Source organism: Leopardus geoffroyi, chromosome B3, assembly GCF_018350155.1.
Source record: "Leopardus geoffroyi isolate Oge1 chromosome B3, O.geoffroyi_Oge1_pat1.0, whole genome shotgun sequence".
Taxonomy (NCBI): Eukaryota; Metazoa; Chordata; class Mammalia; order Carnivora; family Felidae; genus Leopardus; species Leopardus geoffroyi.
Genome location: NC_059337.1, coordinates 69,397,419 through 69,414,465, shown reverse-complemented (window position 1 = coordinate 69,414,465; position 17,047 = coordinate 69,397,419). Strand labels below are relative to the sequence as shown.

The window sequence follows — 17,047 nt, the reverse complement described above, 5'->3', positions numbered from 1 at the left end:
GTGGCAGGTTGATGTAGATTAAAGCAAGGCTTATACAAATCAGATTGATGGTTTTAGATAAGGAGGGAGAGAGGCAAAAGTTAGAATAGCCAGTTAAAGGCTATGTCAGGAATTCAGGACCTAGCATTCATTTATTCATTCCACTAACATTTATTATGTGCCTATGGTCTACAAGACCCACTTAGCAATGTTCAAAATCTTTATTTATCCTGATTAGTCTCTTTTCCCATATCCCCAAACCAACTACTGTTAATTCTTCCTTCATAATAGTTCTAACATATGGACCAATTATAATGGCTTTCTGTTACCTTATCCTTTAAGGAAAAAAACTTGTATTTACTATTTATTTTGAAATGCATTATAGTGCCTAATACAGGGTCTAGAATATAGTAGGCACCCAACAAATATTTGGAGAATTTATTAAGTAATGACTAGAACAAGCCTAAACTATGAAGATGACGCCCTAGCTGGCCTTCCTTGCAAGCAGTGTCTCCATTCTGCCAAATGTTAAAGACCATATCCTTTTTGGAAGCCAGTGACTTAGAGATTTCCTTAGATATTAGAATTTCTGCTCTAATTAAGGGCATAAGTTCTATTCTGATTTTTAAAAAGTATAGAGTAGAGTGAGCAAATAACCCCTAAATGCAGTATCACCTTGTAAAAGAGCAGGATGAAGTTGATAGCGAAGGCTACAAACAGAGCGAGGAACCTCAGGTTGTAGAAATTCCTGGCCAGGTAATGCTGAAAAGGAAAGGACAGGCAGAAGTAGAAGAGTTCTGGAAAGGAAAGAGACCTTCCTTCCCTCCAACAGGAGACCTTTTCTGGTTAGAAATTTACACGGGACTGGCCCTACTCCTTGGTAACCACTGTACTAAGACAGTGCTGGACTTCTTATGACTTATTTGGGGAGAAACAGGAGCCATTGATTTAGAAAAGTGGCTCAGAATAATGCTAAAAGGAACTCTGCCCTGGTTTACCCCTCAGGGAATCAAAAGCCTAAACAGGTCCCTAGCAGAGGACCGAAATGCTGCTGTTAGGGTGCGTGAGTGCATGCACGCTCTATGCAGACAGTAAGTCTATTTAGAAATGATGAGTTTTCTACGCCCACAGAAGAGCCTTGCAGCTCCCACCCTGGATGCAGTCTGTGGCCTACAGTCTTTGTCCCCTTGCAAGTCACTGCCTCCTCCTCTCCCTCTGCCTCTCCCCCTCAAGGTAGCATTCCCATTGCCATATTCCCTAGAAAAATCAGCACTTGGGGGCACCTGGGTGGCTCAGTCAGTTGAGCTTCTGACTTCAGCTCAGGTCATGATCTCACGGTCTGTGAGTTCAAGCCCTGCGTCGGGCTCTGTGCTGACAGCTCAGAGCCTGGAGCCTGCTTCAGATTCTGTGTCTCCCTCTCTCTCTGACCCTCCCCCATTCATGCTCTGTCTCTGCCTTAAAAACAAATACAAATTTAAAAAAATTAAAACAAAAAAAGAAAAATCAGCACTTGAGGACTGGAATGATAGCAGTTTGGGAAAAGCTCTCAGTCTCTCTGTGTAGGAGGCACTCACAAATGGTGTTGGGGAAGGTGTTGTCCTGACCATCAGCAGCTGCACCTCAGTGGGCAGTTTGTCAGAGAAAGGACATTACAAGCTATGCTGAGGGCTGACTGCAGGTGGAATAACAAAGCTCCCAATGAGTAACAGGAGAACCTAACATAAGAATATTCTTTCTGCATCCCAAATGGTCTGGCCGCTTCTGAGCTCTGGACTGTGACAGGCTAAGTGAGCACATAACACACGAGAGCTCACTGGCAGAGAGCACAGGGCATCCAGTGCTGGGTAGAGGGGCTGGAGCACTTGGCTTTCCCCAGGCTAGCCTCTTTTCCTTTTCCTCCAACACAAAAGGAAACAACAGATGAATGAGAGAAGAAAAGGAATGAGAAAGACAAGGAAGCATAACTAAGCAAACAGTGAAACAGAATCAGTGACCACTTGTCTGAGGTCTGCACCAGGAGCGTGGCCAGGCTAGAGTGCTTACCAGTAACTTGGTCTGATAGATTTCCAGCCCTTTGAAGAAATTAGCCATGAAGGCTTCAGGCTTCTCAACTTTCTGGCCCCGTCGCCGCTTCTTCTTCTTTGTCACTTCTGCCCACAGGGCGTCAGTTTGCTCTTCCTCTTTGGCCGTACCCTCCTTCTCCCCATCTTCCATGCTGTACGAACAAGAAGCCCACTCAGCACAGAAGGGCAGCAGGGGGCCTGGCCCAGATAGGGAGACTGCATTAAAAAGAAATCTTGTAATTACTCCTTGAGGGTGGGAACCTCAGGTCTGTATCATTCCACAGTGCCCGATGTCAACTTTGCATTTAATGAGCTGTGCCCACTTGGATGAGTCACAATCATGGGCGTGTGTCAGTTGTAAATATGTTTGTAGTCTTAAATTCAACTAAACGTTTTTTTTAACCTTCAGAAAAGTTGTCTTTAAAAATTTTTTTAATGTTTATTTTTGAGAGAGAGACAGAGCATGCGTAGAGGAGGAGCAGAGAGAAAGAGAGAGACACAGAATCCGAAGCAGGCTCCAGGCTCTGAACTGTCAGCACAGAGCCTGATGCAGGGCTTGAACTCACGAACCAGAAGATTATGACCTGAGCTGATGTCGGACGCTTAACCGACTGAGCCACCCAGGTGCCCCGAGTCCTTTACTTTCTTAGACTGCTGGAATTAGTAATAGTACCTTTCTTCTAAGTTTGTGGTAGGAATTAAGTGAGATGCTGTATAAGAGATCTTAGCACAGACCCTGGCATGTAATATGTATTCAGTATCTTAGCACCACCATCAGCATTATACAAAGTTGCTAAGTGTGGGTATTCAATAATTTGGCGCGATGGTGAAATCCTGGTCTATTGGTGCAATCACAAAATTAACAGGACCAACAGAATGTGTTTCTTGTATAGCTGGGGTAAAAAGAAGTATGTCCAGGACTTGTACAGTATGTGTTTCCTGCATTAAGGGAAATTACGTTTTCTACCTACCACTGCAACAGAACAGTAGGTGCTATATCAAGAGCTATGTGCTGTAGCACCTCAAGTAGACGAAGCTACCAAGAACTTACTCTGTCTTCTCAGGCTCCACTTTTCCTTCTGCTTCATGTGATGCTTTCATTTCTGCTGCCTAGACAAAAGTAACAATCAGGTAAGTTTTCCTCAAGTTAAAGAGATCATGGTAATGAGCCATATATGGCATTGGCCATTTTCATCTCCTTGGTCACAAGTCCTCATGGCTTTCTCTCTTCAGAATGTCTCTGCTCTTCTCAGGATCACGGGACATAAGTGTCCTGCTACGCATCAAGCTACTCTGGAGAAATGCCAACACAAAGATTTCAAACTTAACAACTCAGTTGTCCTTATTATTCAACTCAGAGAGAAAACCTGTGTTAGGACCCCATGTCCCTGGTCCTACTGCCCCACGTGGTCAGGGTGAGATGGGACACAGATCATACCAGGTCCAATCCAGAACCTGCTTCCACCAGGTTCCTGCCTTGTCTTCAATCCTCTTAACCACCACAATCCCTCTGAATGGTGACCATTGCACTTAGAATAAAATTTAAGCTCCTCACAGGCCTGCAAGGTCTATGTGATCACGGCCTTTCTCTCCATCCTTGTCTTGTACCACTTGACTTGTTGTTTACTACAGCCAAGCACCCAGACCTCCTTTTCTTTCCTGGTACATTCCAAATCCTTCCCTGCACCAAGGCCTTTACACAAGCCATAGCCTCTGCCTGAAATATGACTACCCTCGTCTTTCCTGTGCCTGTCACCCTTCAGGACTTGGTTCAGATGATGTATTTTCAGAAGTCCCTTAGCCATCCTATTCATACCAGGGCCCACATTCACTTTGTAACACATGACTTTGTTCCTATCTTTCAGCATGTGTCACAAGCAATAACTATTTTATTGATTTGTTGTCTTCTTCCACTAGAAGTTAAGCTGTTTTAAAGCAAAACTTTTGGGGGCGCCTGGGTGGCTCAGTTGCTTAAGCGTCCGACTTCAGCTCAGGTCATGATCTCGCAGTCTGTGAGTTCAAGCCCCGCATCGGGCTCTGTGCTGACAGCTCAGAGCCTGGAGCCTGTTTCAGATTCTGTGTCTCCCTCTCTCTCTGACCCTCCCCTGTTCATGCTCCGACTCTCTCTGTCTCAAAAATAAATAAATGTTAAAAAAATTAAAAAAATGTTTTAAAGCAAAAATTTTGTCTCTCTTGTTAACCAATGGATACCCATACACTAAAAATACAGCCTGGCATGTAGTAAGCCAAGAATGAATTTCTATTATGTATCAAACTCTGTCTGGGGCCTGGGGCTACATCAGGGACCAAAACACAGTAAATAATTTTGCACCAAGGCCTATGGCTCTGATGCTTCCATCCCTGACTCTCCAAAATTAGGTGTGAGGTTTCCCCTATACATTTTCTTTACCTGGCACTCCTCCTTCCTAACATTTTTCATGCTTGTACTGACTTCCACAATGTCATTTTTCCCCACTAAATTATAGGGATGATGCACTTCTCATTCACCATTGTATCCTCAGAATCCAAAACAGTGAGAAGCACATACTAACTATTTAATAAATACTAACGAAATGAATGAATAAATGTTGTCTTTGGGCTCTGATGTCTTTGTTCTTCTCTCCACATTGTTTTTAGGGCCAGAACGGTGTTGTGAGTTGGATGCTACAGTGGAGGGGAACACCCAGAACCTTCCATGACCAAGGGGACTCTGAATTACTGTTATTCCCTTAATCTAGTCAAGTGATCAAAGTCCAAATTGGATAGTGGGTGCATCTCAAAAATAAAAATGATGCTAAATCATATGATATCATCTGGACCTTTTGGGACACTGCAGAAGTATTGTCTCAAAAGAAAGGTCTCTTTTTTTTTTTTTAATTTTTTTTTTCAACGTTTTATTTATTGTTGGGACAGAGAGAGACAGAGTATGAACGGGGGAGGGGCAGAGAGAGAGGGAGACACAGAATCGGAAACAGGCTCCAGGCTCTGAGCCATCAGCCCTGAGCCCGACGCGGGGCTCAAACTCACGGACCGCGAGATCGTGACCTGGCTGAAGTCGGACGCTTAACCGACTGCGCCACCCAGGCGCCCCTAGAAAGGTCTCTTCTTATGCTTTGTAGGTTTCTCCCACTATCCGAAAGTTTGCTTTATACTTCACTTTTATGAAAGACCTCCATCAGTACCTGTTGATGCTAAGTGAAAGAAATCCAGAAAGGATTTTTGCTTTTATGAAATGATAAACTTTTCTTTGCTTTATGCCATTTCTGCTTACAAAAGGTTTTTACAGGAACGCTCTGATTTGGATAGTGAAGGAAACCTACACCTGGTTTTCTATGCTTTCGGTTCACTGAAGAAACCTGTATGCCATGAGAACTAACCTTCTAACAAAGATGTGGAAGGCCATCAGCTGTGAACTCTACAATGTCAGCTGAAGACCACTCAGCAGCAAGGCCCTGAGACAACCATCTGAGTCTTGCTTTCCCCAGACCAGGAAACTGCAAGATCAGGATATGGGAGAGCTGGTATCTGCACGATGTTTTCCTGGGGAATTGGTATCAGACCTGATTGCAAGTCTATTTCTGGGCGTAAATAAAGAGGACAGAACAACTTATGCTTACCTGTGCTCTCCTTTTCTTCTGTACAGTACTCTCTAGTGTAGGGGGTTCATCCTTGCCAATAATCTCAGAGAGATCACCCAAACCCACTTCAGGCCCATGCTTTAAGCCACCTTCTTTCTTTGAGCGGAATCCAAAGAGATCTGACATGATATCTGCATCTCCTTTCTCACCCTTGACGAAGTGGACTAGTTCTGGTGTAATACCTGGCTCAGTCACCTCTGCCCGCTCAGCCTCCATGGCATCGTCATGGATACCAAACTGGGTTGGGTCAGGCATGTCACCCAGGATCTTGGTCACTCTGATGTTCTTTGCCCCTTCCACTAGGCCCCCTCCAAACACTGTGTTCCAGAGGATCTGAAAGATTCCTCCCAATATGGTGAAGAACAACTGGAATAGCCCCACAAATAACATCCAGAAGAAAGAGAAGAACACCTTCACCAGCTCCTTCACGGTCATCTTCTTCACCTTCCTGTACTGCTTCCTGAAGTTCTTCAGGGTTGCCTTCTTCAGGAAGTTGGCAACGTTTTTCTTCACTGAGGCACAGGCCATGGCAAATGCAGAGGCAGACTCAAAAGACTTGTCATCCTCCTCTTCCCCCTCAATTTCTAATGTGTAAGAAGAATCTTCATCTTCCTCCTCCTCTTCTGGCCTTTCGGCTGAGTCAGATTCAGAGATCTGAGACGCTAACTGCATTTCAAAGATGGTATCCTCACAGAAGTTCACAAACAGTTCCATCTTTTCTTGCTCTCCACCTTCATTGACCACATCAAAGATGAACTGCCGCTTAGATTCCTTCACTTGGGGCTTCTCCCACTGGGTTCGACTGGATTCACTGATCTCAAAATAAACGCGCTCAATTTTCTTGGCCCCACCCATGATCTCAATACGTCCTAGGTAGGGTTCGAAGTAATTTAGTACACTTTCCGCTGGGTCCAATAGGCACTTAAGGCGAGAATCATTTGGCATGTGTTCGGAGAGATTTGTCAATAACACTGCCACATTAAACCCTATGTCCTTGGCCGGCTCATGAAACCGGTCTACAAAATCAATGTAATTAAACATATCATTCTCATCAGCTTCTGCGCATGAAAGGAGAAAGTCAATCTCTGACTGTGTGTACTGTTTTTGCCCTTCCATGGCCTTCTGGAATTCTTTTTTGGAGATAATCCCTTTACCATCTGGGTCATATTCTTTGAAGGTGTCTGAGCTGGTTAGGTCTTTAAGTTTCAAGAACATGTCAAAGAATTTCAAGATCATTTCTACATTGGTAGATGACTCTACCAGCGTGTCAACCATCTGCTTGCCAATAGTTCCATTTACCACATTCCCTGTGAGGCAGGTTCAAAAAGACATACAAATATATAAATAAACCCAAGTCATCATGTAACTGGTCAGGTAGCTACCTCTAGAAGAGTTGTATGTCCAATGAGTCGGCTCTTTTCTGACCGTGATGGTTTAGAAATGGGTAGGACGGAGCAGCAAGCCATAAAGACTACACCACTAGGAGCCAAGGGGGAAGAAACAAAGGGAAGAAGGAGATGGCCACGCCAGTGCCTTTTATCTGGCCTGGGGCCTGGGAAGTGGTTTCATTATCAGATTATTGGGGACACATAGGGATAAGTGGTGCCCCCTTATCCCCTTAGACCTAGGAGGGTGCCCAACTAGATGGCTGGCATACACACTGGCAGCCAGATGTACTGAAAAGCAATGGGGAGAGGGAGAGGATAGCGTAGAGCAAAGCTTGGAGGTTTTCCCCAGTTCATTCTGGCTTTCCTATTGATATAAAATGAGTTGGTTTCAGGCTCTGTCCATCAGACCATGTGCCCCTCACTCATTTTTTTTGTTTCTGAAAATTTGGCTTTCTAACCAACGTCATACGGCATCAATGACCTGCCAGAAGGACAATCTGCGTGATTAGTATGGTTAGTGCTCAGACCAATTACAGTTGTGTGAATGCCTAGTTATACCAAACAGCCCAACCTTCCAGGAGGGACAGAAGCATCACCACCATGTCCTGAAGGAGATCCAAGAGTTCCTTCAGCAGCTCGATCTGATTGGAATCCTAGAACAGAAACAGGAGATACCCCTGAGCTATCTGATCCCTCAGCAAAGTATAGGGCAGTGAGCAAGAGCCTGCTCTGGAAAGGTTAGGTGAAGGTTGCGTCCATTGTGAATGTGGACGTCGTATCATCCACTGTTTGGAGCAATGGGGAGGCTCACTGCTGCAGGACTCATCCAATAGAGCTCTTTTAGTTTCCCTTTTATCAGCACAATGTGGCAGAGACACCACTTGTTGTCCCAAACTATGGAACAACCCAATCCACTGAAGAGGCATCAGTTATCTCTACGAGTGCATGTTGTTCTTTATACCGGCGAATCATCAGGTGAGCTTTTGGGGAATACTATTGCAGTCCAATTAAGGTGTCAAGGTTATAAACACCAAGTGGGTTCTCCTTTCTTTCTGGATTAATTTAGGGTCTCCTGATTCTAGTTGGTGGTGATCTGGCTGCCACTGGTCCCTTAAAATGTTATATAGTTGAGGCTATTCCTCTGGATGGTTTTGATACTAGTCTGTTTGGTTTTCACTTCAGCATTACAGACGGGGCATGGCCAAGTTACCCCTCTGTTTTCAACTCTATGTCACAGAAGGAAAATAATCCTTGGAAGATAGGAGGTGGGCAGTCTCAGGGTGAGATTAAAAAATGCATTCTGGGCCATACTTCTTTTTTTTTTTTTTTTTAATCAACGTTTATTTATTTTTGGGACAGAGAGAGACAGAGCATGAACAGGGGAGGGGCAGAGAGAGAGGGAGACACAGAATCGGAAACAGGCTCCAGGCTCTGAGCCATCAGCCCAGAGCCCGACGCGGGGCTCGAACTCACGGACCGTGAGATTGTGACCTGGCTGAAGTCGGACGCTTAACCGACTGCGCCACCCAGGCGCCCCTGGGCCACCCTTCTTGTACAGACTCTCTCTCTCACAAATACACAGTTCTTTGTCTAGTCTTGCAATCAGAAGGATTGCCCCCTCTTTGGCGTGGGTCATAGCCATACACAGAATATCACAGAAGTGTGGAATATTAAGGGCTGGATGAGACCTCACATCATCTGTTCTAATTCCCAACATTTCATAGATGATGGAACCAAACACCACGAAGGGGGAGTGACTTCCTGAAAGTCACCAGTGAGGAGGTTGCAGGGCCAGGCTCCTGTCTCCAGAGCCTCTGCACTGCACTGCCCTGGCTGGGCTGACAGGAGTGGACCTATTACTGCCAAATTAGCAGCGCTCCCAAGAGCTCTCTCCTCCCATTAAGGCCAGAGTCAAAAGGGGAAAAATGAAAGGGTTAAATAGCACATTCCAGAAGAGAGGAGGCAGATGTGACAGCCTTGAAAATTTTAGATACACATTACTTAAATTAATGCTGCAAATGTTACTCTAATCAGCCTGAAACATATCCTGAAGTTCTCCCTCATGGGTTGCCATGGAGAGAGGTGATCGACAACCACATACACTACATTTATTTGTTCATAATAAATGCTCTGAGCGATTCTGATTCATCTTGCCAGAGAGATGGGGAGTGAGAAGGAAAGGCAGAGACGGGGAGGGAGGGGAAGCCAAGGTAAGAAAGAAGGGATGTATGAATTACAGAGACATGCAGACATTTGACAGACCCAGACAGGGCTGATAGATTGTCATAAATTGACAAAACAGTGACGAGGAAGCATAAAGGATTAGCATCATAAAAAGCAAGTGTTGAGGCAATTATGAAAGGACAGTTTGGTGGGACACAAGGAAGGAAGCTGCATCCATGCAAAACCTGTCTGCCCCCCCCCCCCCACTCCCCAGGCATTTCTTCCTGTCTCCCATTGAAGCCTCAGTTTTATAAGTGAGATCTAATCTGCAAGGCTTTTCTAGCCATTTGATCAAGCAGCCACATCCACACGGGGGGAATACCAAGGGGTGGGGACTGATTTCACATTTCACGCCAATGACACAGCAGGGAAGGGCCACAGTACCTGAGAGAGTTTCATCTGCATGTTAGCAAATACGTGCAGGAAGCCGACCACTGCATCCCACAGCCTGCTGTGAGCCAGGCTCTGTTGGTTCCCAATGCAAGGGCCCTATGGAAAGGAGGGCATCCTTATTTCACTTAAACATTATGAGCTGCTCTGCAACTTGCCCTAGTAAATGCATATGACACCTGCTTCTATTAGCAGATAGCTCCTTCCAAAAGGCATCTATTTTGTGGGTCAGTATTTTCCCAAGGTATTCCTTTTTGCCCCCTATTGTAGGAACCTAGACCTACAAAACACCACTAGGAATTTCACAGTGCAGCGATTTTCAGATATTTTTGTGTTAGCCTCAGAATGCGTTCTTCAAATAAAATACTACAACGAAGAACATGATTTAAGAGTTAAATGCTCTGGTTGATACAGGACTGAAAACCCGTCCTGCCCACCTCTCACCTACACCTTGGCCTAAGAAGGGATTCTGAGGAACTTCAGGCTTCCACAATTTGAAAAGCAAGCCCTACTGTTTTCAGTCAAAGCTATACATAAAATGCATGATCACATAGCTATCAGGTAAAAAAAAATGTGGATAATATTGCTAATGTTCAACTGCCTTTAGGGTCTTCATATCATTAACATAAACTTTAGATGGAATATCATCTCTACCTTTTCTGAAAGCCAAACATAGAGGGATGACTTCATTCCCAGTTTGCATTTTCCGTTAATAACCTTTCCTCTTTTTACATTATTGAATCAACACTTAAAAAAATAAACTGTTTGGAATTCTTCCACATGGGAGATTTGTCTATTCTTTCTTATATATTTAGTCATTTATTCACATTAATATGGACTTCACATCTTCATCTTCTGCTTTGGGTTATCATCCAATACTACTTTATTTATTTTGTCACTCAAACTTTTCCAGTTTTGGCCACTGGGAGCTCTTTCAGTTGGCTCCTGTGTCCCTTGGACATAACCCCATCTTTTTTTTTTTTTTTTGCATTTCCTTGCACTATAGGATTCACCAGGCTCATCTGATAGATTTCTTGCCTCAGCACTTGGACCAGCCCTTTCTCTAAGAAGCCTGGTTCCTCTCACTGGAGAATGGTATTAGAAGCCATTAGAAACCAGCTAGTTGTGCTTGCTTCTACTGTGATGTCATTACTTTAAGTCCCTCTCAGCTGACAAAGCAGCAGGTATTTGTGTATACAAAATATATAGAAATGTTTCTATCTGCATTAGTATTAAGTTGAGCATGAACTTAGCATACTGATGTAGCCAACTCTAATGCATTTCCACTGGGGTCATCTAGCTGCTTCTCCTTGTGTATCTGTAACCTTCCATTCACCAGGGGGAAACCTTGCCCCTGCCATTTAATGACTGCTCACTTCCATTATATATGTAGAATGGATACAGAATTATTAACACAAGAAAAACTTTGGCAACTAAAGTGTTCATGTACAGTTCCTTTTGCCTTTGGTCTTACAGTCTGTATTCATTTCCAAAGTTTCTTAGGTCAGTGTCTTATTCCCCACCCCTTCAGGGGATCATTTTTTACATTTTTTTATACACTTAGATTCTTCTGTCATTTTCTGCCTTCATTTCTCATTATTCACTCTTCCTTATAGTTTATTTTGTTTTTATCCTTTAACTCATCTCCAAATCACTCTTCAATAATAAATTTCCAAAAAGAACACATGTAGCATCTAAAGTTCTAGAAAAGCCTTGGCAGAATGTCCAGGGGAGAGGGCAGCACAAGAGATATTGCCTGCCTTCCTAAGTCATCTAAGCTTGTTGAAAAAATCATTGTTCGTGTGCATTTGGTGTCTGATCCGTAGAAGCCCCTAGATTATTTTTGGAACAAAACCAGCTGTTGTAAGGAACTTACATTCACCAAAAATAAGCTTTTTTTTTTTCCCTTTTGGGTTAAGTGCTCCAAGGGAAATTCTGAAGATTAGAATGGGTTCCACAGAGAGCAAATCAAATGCCTGTCAAATCTGTTCAATGCCCTTCACAGGTATTTCACATTCTGTCACCCTTCAGATCAGTCACCTGCTTCTACGTTTCTCTCGCCATGTTCTTACAATCCTTGAGTAAAACAAGGGCTGATCTCTCCCTTAAAATATTCCTTTTCAAGTTGATAGTTCTGTATGTAGTTTAATAAGCAAATATAATTGGAGTGTGCTGGTTGGCTCATGAGATGGTTTTTAAAATATATCTTGTGGGGCGCCTGGGTGGCTCAGTCGGTCAAGTGGCCGACTTCAGCTCAGGTCATGATCTCGCGGTCCGTGAGTTCGAGCCCCGCGTCGGGCTCTGAGCTGACCGCTCAGAGCCCGGAGCCTGTTTCAGATTCTGTGTCTCCCTCTCTCTCTGGCCCTTCCCTGTTCATGCTCTGCCTCTCTCTGTCTCAAAAATAAATAAATGTTAAAAAAAATTAAAAAATAAAATAAAATAAAATATATCTTGTATTACATCCTAGAGGACTATGATATGGCTACTGATATCATAGAAAATTATGCCTGAGTACACCCTGTTTTTACAGTTGTTAGACCACTGTAGGCAATGACCACAGGCTGTTGTAAACAGAGAAAGAGCACTGCAAGATCTAAATGTTCAACTTGAAATTCATTTCTAGACTTGACTGCCACTGGACAGAGTTTATGTGCTGCTAAGTTACCTTTTCCATAGAGTGAATTTCTGAGAAACTAGTAGGCTGTCATAAATTCTGTTTTTGATCTAAAGACTCAGGATAACCCCATTTATACCTTTATTCCTTCACTCTATCAATTACTCCACTCCATTCTCCATGCTTACTGAACACCTAGGATGTGCTGCTTGTGCTAGAAATGAAGAATTTTTTAGGTTGAATGAGAAATTTTCTGCCTGCAGCAAGTTTTCAGTCCAGAAGGGAAAGGAAAACATAACTAGATAAATGCAGAGTAGGACAACGCTATGACTAGGTCACAGAGAGGGAGATTAACCATAGCTTCTCATAGAGGGTAGTGCTGTTGGGAGTACTCCCGTATAACTGGCTCCTATCTGTCGATAAATATTGTCAGTGCTAGGGCCAGTTGCACAGTCCATATATGCATCCAAATATTCTGTATGGGATACAGAACATGGGAATGTTAAAAATGTTCTGTTTTCAGGCATGCATTCTATAGCACATACCTGGATGTATTCTGTAAGAGAATTGAAAATCTGCTTCGTGACTGCCAGAGCTTTGGAAAAGTTGTGCTGTCCAGATTCATCAATGATGTCCTTCCCTGAATAATACCAGTAGAAATCACTGATTGATTCCTAAGAATAAACAAGTAGAGTTTAGTATTTCTCAAATTTCAGTCCGCGGTGCTAAACCCAATGCTCAGGAAGAGTACAAGAGAATCCTACATTTTTATGACCTCTTTGTAGAGATAGAAACCCAGGACTCGGGCCACCTGGGTGGCTCAGTCAGTTAACCATCCGACTTCTGCTCAGGTCATGATCTCATGGTTCATGAGCTTGAGCTCAGTATTGAACTCTGTGCTGACAGCTCAGACCCGGGAGCCTGCTTCCGAGTCTGTGTCTCCCTCTCTCTCTGTCCCTCCCTGACTCATGCTCTGTTTGTGCCTCTCAAAAATAAATACACATTAAAAAAAATTAAGAAAAAGAGAGACTCAGGACTCTGAGAAAGCACAAACGTACCTCATCCCTAGCATCTTTTATGTACATATACCCCTTTAAAAAAGAACAGGTAGGAAGGAGGATAGTGTTCAGCTGGACGTTGGTGACCATGATGTAGGACAACTTACTCACGATGAAAAACATACATTAAAGGCAATACTGATTATCATCCAAAAAATGGGCACAATGGAGGCAACACATCAGCTGACGCCGTTAGGTGCCATGTATTGTTCTGACCCGCTGCATACGTTTAACCTTTCCATCTCTACTATCCTTGGAGATGGGTGCTACCCATTTTACAGATGAGAAAATTGGAACACATGGAGGTTAAACAGATGGCTCCAGGTCACAACTGTAAGCTGCAGAACCAGGGTGAAGAGTCAGCAGAGAGAAAAGAGAATCTTTTTATGTTTATGTAGATTTTCCTGATATTATGTGGAATTCTTTCCAACAGTTGAACCAAGTGACTTCCTAAGCACAAAGCGACTTCTTAAGACTCATTCCCACCATCGTCTGTACCTCTGTTTCCTAGTAAAAAAAATCTGTTTTCATTCATGCATTGTGGCTCTAGGGCACTGCAGTGAGGTTTTCACCGGCAAAACTGAAGTAAACCAGCATTTTATAACAGATGATTTGATATTTAACCAAGTTCCCTATTTCAGTCTTCAAACACACATATTTAGGTGTTTGACTTCCCCTAAGTGTGTGACATAAATTATAATCCCTTTCTTATTGGGGCTTGACTGTACGCGGGGCCTTCCCTGACCCCATGGTAACTGTATTCAGCTTCTGGAGACGTACGTGAGCCATGCCACCATCCTAGACCCACTCACCTGCAGACGCAGGAGATAGTCCACGGTACTGATGATGACATTTACAGTGGTGGTGTTGCCCATCTGAGTCCGCAGGAAGTTCTGGAAGTCTGAGAACACCAGGGCTGGGTCAGAGCCTGTTCCCAGCATGCTGAGGGAGCTGGGCAAGTCCCCTCGGCTGAACTCAGAAGAGATGTGCTACGTGAAAAGCCTGACACAAGGCCATCCTGTTTGGGTCCTGGCAGGTCCTGCAGGACAGAGTTCTGCCCTGAGCCCTCCCACCCTGGTGATGCCAGAAAGTGGACTTAATGAGCCCCGAGGGACTTGACAGAAAGGGGAGGGTGTTTAGATTCACCATCTGAAGCTTCTGGAAGCAACTTAGCCTGGGTGGCACTAAATAACATCAGCCCTGACGTTAAAGTTCCTTTTACATAGGGTGTTTTTGTTTTTTTTTTTTTTAGGAATGGATTAGCTGTCGTCCTTCAGCCAACAGCTGGTTGTATTAAATGTGGCATCCTGAGCTGAATCATAATTTGGCACCTGAATGTTGTTTTCCTTTGACAAATCAATCTGTTCCACTTACCACTGTTATGTCCTTCACAAAGTAACTGCAGGAATCTAAAGAGATCTCGTGTAAACTCGTCATTCTGGAGTACTTTTTCACCTTGAAAACAGAATACTGGTGAGCATTTGTTTGGCTTCTCAACACAGAACACTTTCCGATGCAAAACAGCAGCAAAAATGATACAGGGCCTGTGTCAGAACAGTTCGGAAAGGGAACTTTAACTGCAGGGGGGAAAAACCTGATTAACCTGGAGCTGAGGCCGCAAAATGCAATGACCAACAAAGCTAAAATGTTCAGCCCCCCCACCCCCCATGCATTTGTAAGGAAAACAGCTAGGCTAAGGGCAGTAACGGTGCACAGTCCACACCCATGCTTTACAGATGGAAGACAGTTCCTTAATTAGGCATCGAACTGCTGAGTTAAGCTTCACATGCAACCACCAAGCCTAAAATGTGTCCGCCCTGCAGCAACTAAATAAGGTCCCTGAGGACTCGCATACATGGTAGACAACTTGGGCCAGAAACTCAAACTTACCACGCTCACGGACAATGACTGGGGATAAGAGAAAAACAGAAGAATGCAAAGTAAGAAAAATCATAAAGACCATGATAAACTGTGTCTAGTTAAGATTGGCTCTATGGACACATCCAGCCTTTATCAAAGCTACCGATGGAAATATTGTGCTGAAAGTGAGCACACCCTTGCACATTTAGATGCACCGAGCAGGGGCTCTAACCAGAAGTAGTTAACGAAGACGGAAATCAGGAAGAGAATGGCCTTCACATTCATTCGTTACTTACGTGTTCCTTCCTCAGTAACCATCCCCAGGCCTTCAGCTTTATTCTGCCTCTCAAATGCATTCAAATCAAGGACACTTGTAACAGACAAGAGGAAACAAGGTTCAGGGCTATGCACGCCGGGAAAATGGATTTCTAACGTCACTTGTACCTATTGACTAAGAATCTTGTCATTATATTACCATAAATGGCCTAACACATTACAGTGTGGTTGAAAGTGTGACAGTTCCCTGGGTTTGTGCCAAGCGGTGTTGTCCAAGGATGCCCACAGCTCACAGACATGCACGGAGAATGGTCAGAAAGAGTTACAGCTGCCCTTGTTTGTCCAGTTTAAGCCCTTTCTTACCCATGAAGATTTAGAAAGGTTTCTCAAGTAGAGTTGGAATAATCTGCTTCTAAGAGCTCCCAAAAGAAAGTTGACTTTAAATTGCACTAATTAACGCTCACCTCCTGCATTTACCTACTCTGAGAATCACAAGGAACTGTAGTTTTTAGTGCTCAGAATGAACATTGATGGAAAGGGCTACAAATTTCAGATTTCAAAGGGCCACACCCTTTTAGAATTCTTGCATCATTCAGAAGCCAACAGTAGCTGGATGAAGCTTTCGGGGGGCAATGGTATCTGTAGTATTCCTGAACCTCTAACAAGCTGGCCCTTTTTTTTTCTTGTTCCCACACTTTCTCCAAATTTCTCAGTCACAGCCACCACCAAATCCTACTTAGCCAGGAGCCACGAGCACCACCACAGAACTTGATAAAGAGGACAATGTATAATCATATTATTTCCAATTGGGACTCATTCTAGTTGTCTGACAGGCTCTAACTCCTTCCCAACTCTGAAAGAATTTACAGAACATCATATAAGGTCTCACAAAAATCTAGCTGTTAGGGTAGCTTCTGGCTGAGTCCTTTAAGAGTCCACAAAACTTTGCCTTCCTTTTCCCACTGGGCAAAGGAAATGACCGTTGGATTGGAAAGACGTTAGGGAAAAATCCAGCATTTCTTCCCCCTTTTAGGGAGCCACAGATCTTCTGCAACTTAGCTACATTTTAAAGAGAAAACAGTGAAAATTCCTACTGCCATATTGTTGGTTTTTCTCAGATCATGCTGTAAACAGGGTCTTCTGAATAACGTAAAACCATCCTTCTATTTGGGTTTTGCTGTCAAGGGAAACAGGGCCTTTGGACATAGCTGCTTTAAAGCAGCAGTTCTGATTCAGCAGACAATCTGGAGACATTTCTGACCCTTACAGTGTTCCAAGCCACCCATTTCAAATGTTTTAACTTCTCTGTTTCAATATTTTACAAATATGTATTATTTTTATAATCAGTAGAAAAGCATAAAAATATCCTAAAACTTCTGTGAGAACTCAGTTGGCTTCTAAAGGTATGTCACTTATCTCTCCAAGCCATCATTATAAATGAGTTTAGTAATAGGAAGTGTTACAGACTACTAAGAGAACACTCAGAAATTTAACTGAGAATTTCACGGGCAATATAGAACTGGGCTGCCTTGATTTTTGCCATCTCTGAGTCCACATG

General features: G+C 43.6%; 1 protein-coding gene and 1 long non-coding RNA gene across 20 annotated transcripts in view; one reads left to right on the top strand and one right to left on the bottom strand.

Moving 5' to 3' along the window:
• The window catches only part of RYR3 (ryanodine receptor 3), a 529,106-nt gene that overhangs the window by 21,960 nt on the left and 490,099 nt on the right, over nucleotides 1-17,047 (bottom strand). For 5 of the 19 annotated variants that reach the window (XM_045450132.1, XM_045450125.1, XM_045450131.1 and 2 more), the window contains 11 exons: nucleotides 15,510-15,583; nucleotides 15,244-15,261; nucleotides 14,728-14,808; nucleotides 14,166-14,254; nucleotides 12,841-12,969; nucleotides 9,676-9,780; nucleotides 7,640-7,721; nucleotides 5,660-6,987; nucleotides 3,094-3,152; nucleotides 2,023-2,194; nucleotides 655-741 (listed from right to left, as the gene is read on the bottom strand). In XM_045450132.1, coding sequence (XP_045306088.1) covers nucleotides 655-741; nucleotides 2,023-2,194; nucleotides 3,094-3,152; nucleotides 5,660-6,987; nucleotides 7,640-7,721; nucleotides 9,676-9,780; nucleotides 12,841-12,969; nucleotides 14,166-14,254; nucleotides 14,728-14,808; nucleotides 15,244-15,261; nucleotides 15,510-15,583 — 2,224 coding nt within the window. Of the gene's footprint in view, nucleotides 1-654; nucleotides 742-2,022; nucleotides 2,195-3,093; nucleotides 3,153-5,659; nucleotides 6,988-7,614; nucleotides 7,722-9,675; nucleotides 9,781-12,840; nucleotides 12,970-14,165; nucleotides 14,255-14,727; nucleotides 14,809-15,243; nucleotides 15,262-15,509; nucleotides 15,584-17,047 lie in introns of those variants that run through there. The other 14 variants (XM_045450128.1, XM_045450141.1, XM_045450133.1 and 11 more) reach the window with 13 other exon arrangements.
• LOC123583241 lies at nucleotides 4,505-5,650 on the top strand. The gene is made up of 2 exons (XR_006704805.1): nucleotides 4,505-4,899; nucleotides 5,141-5,650. It is a non-coding gene; the product is annotated as an uncharacterized LOC123583241 (long non-coding RNA).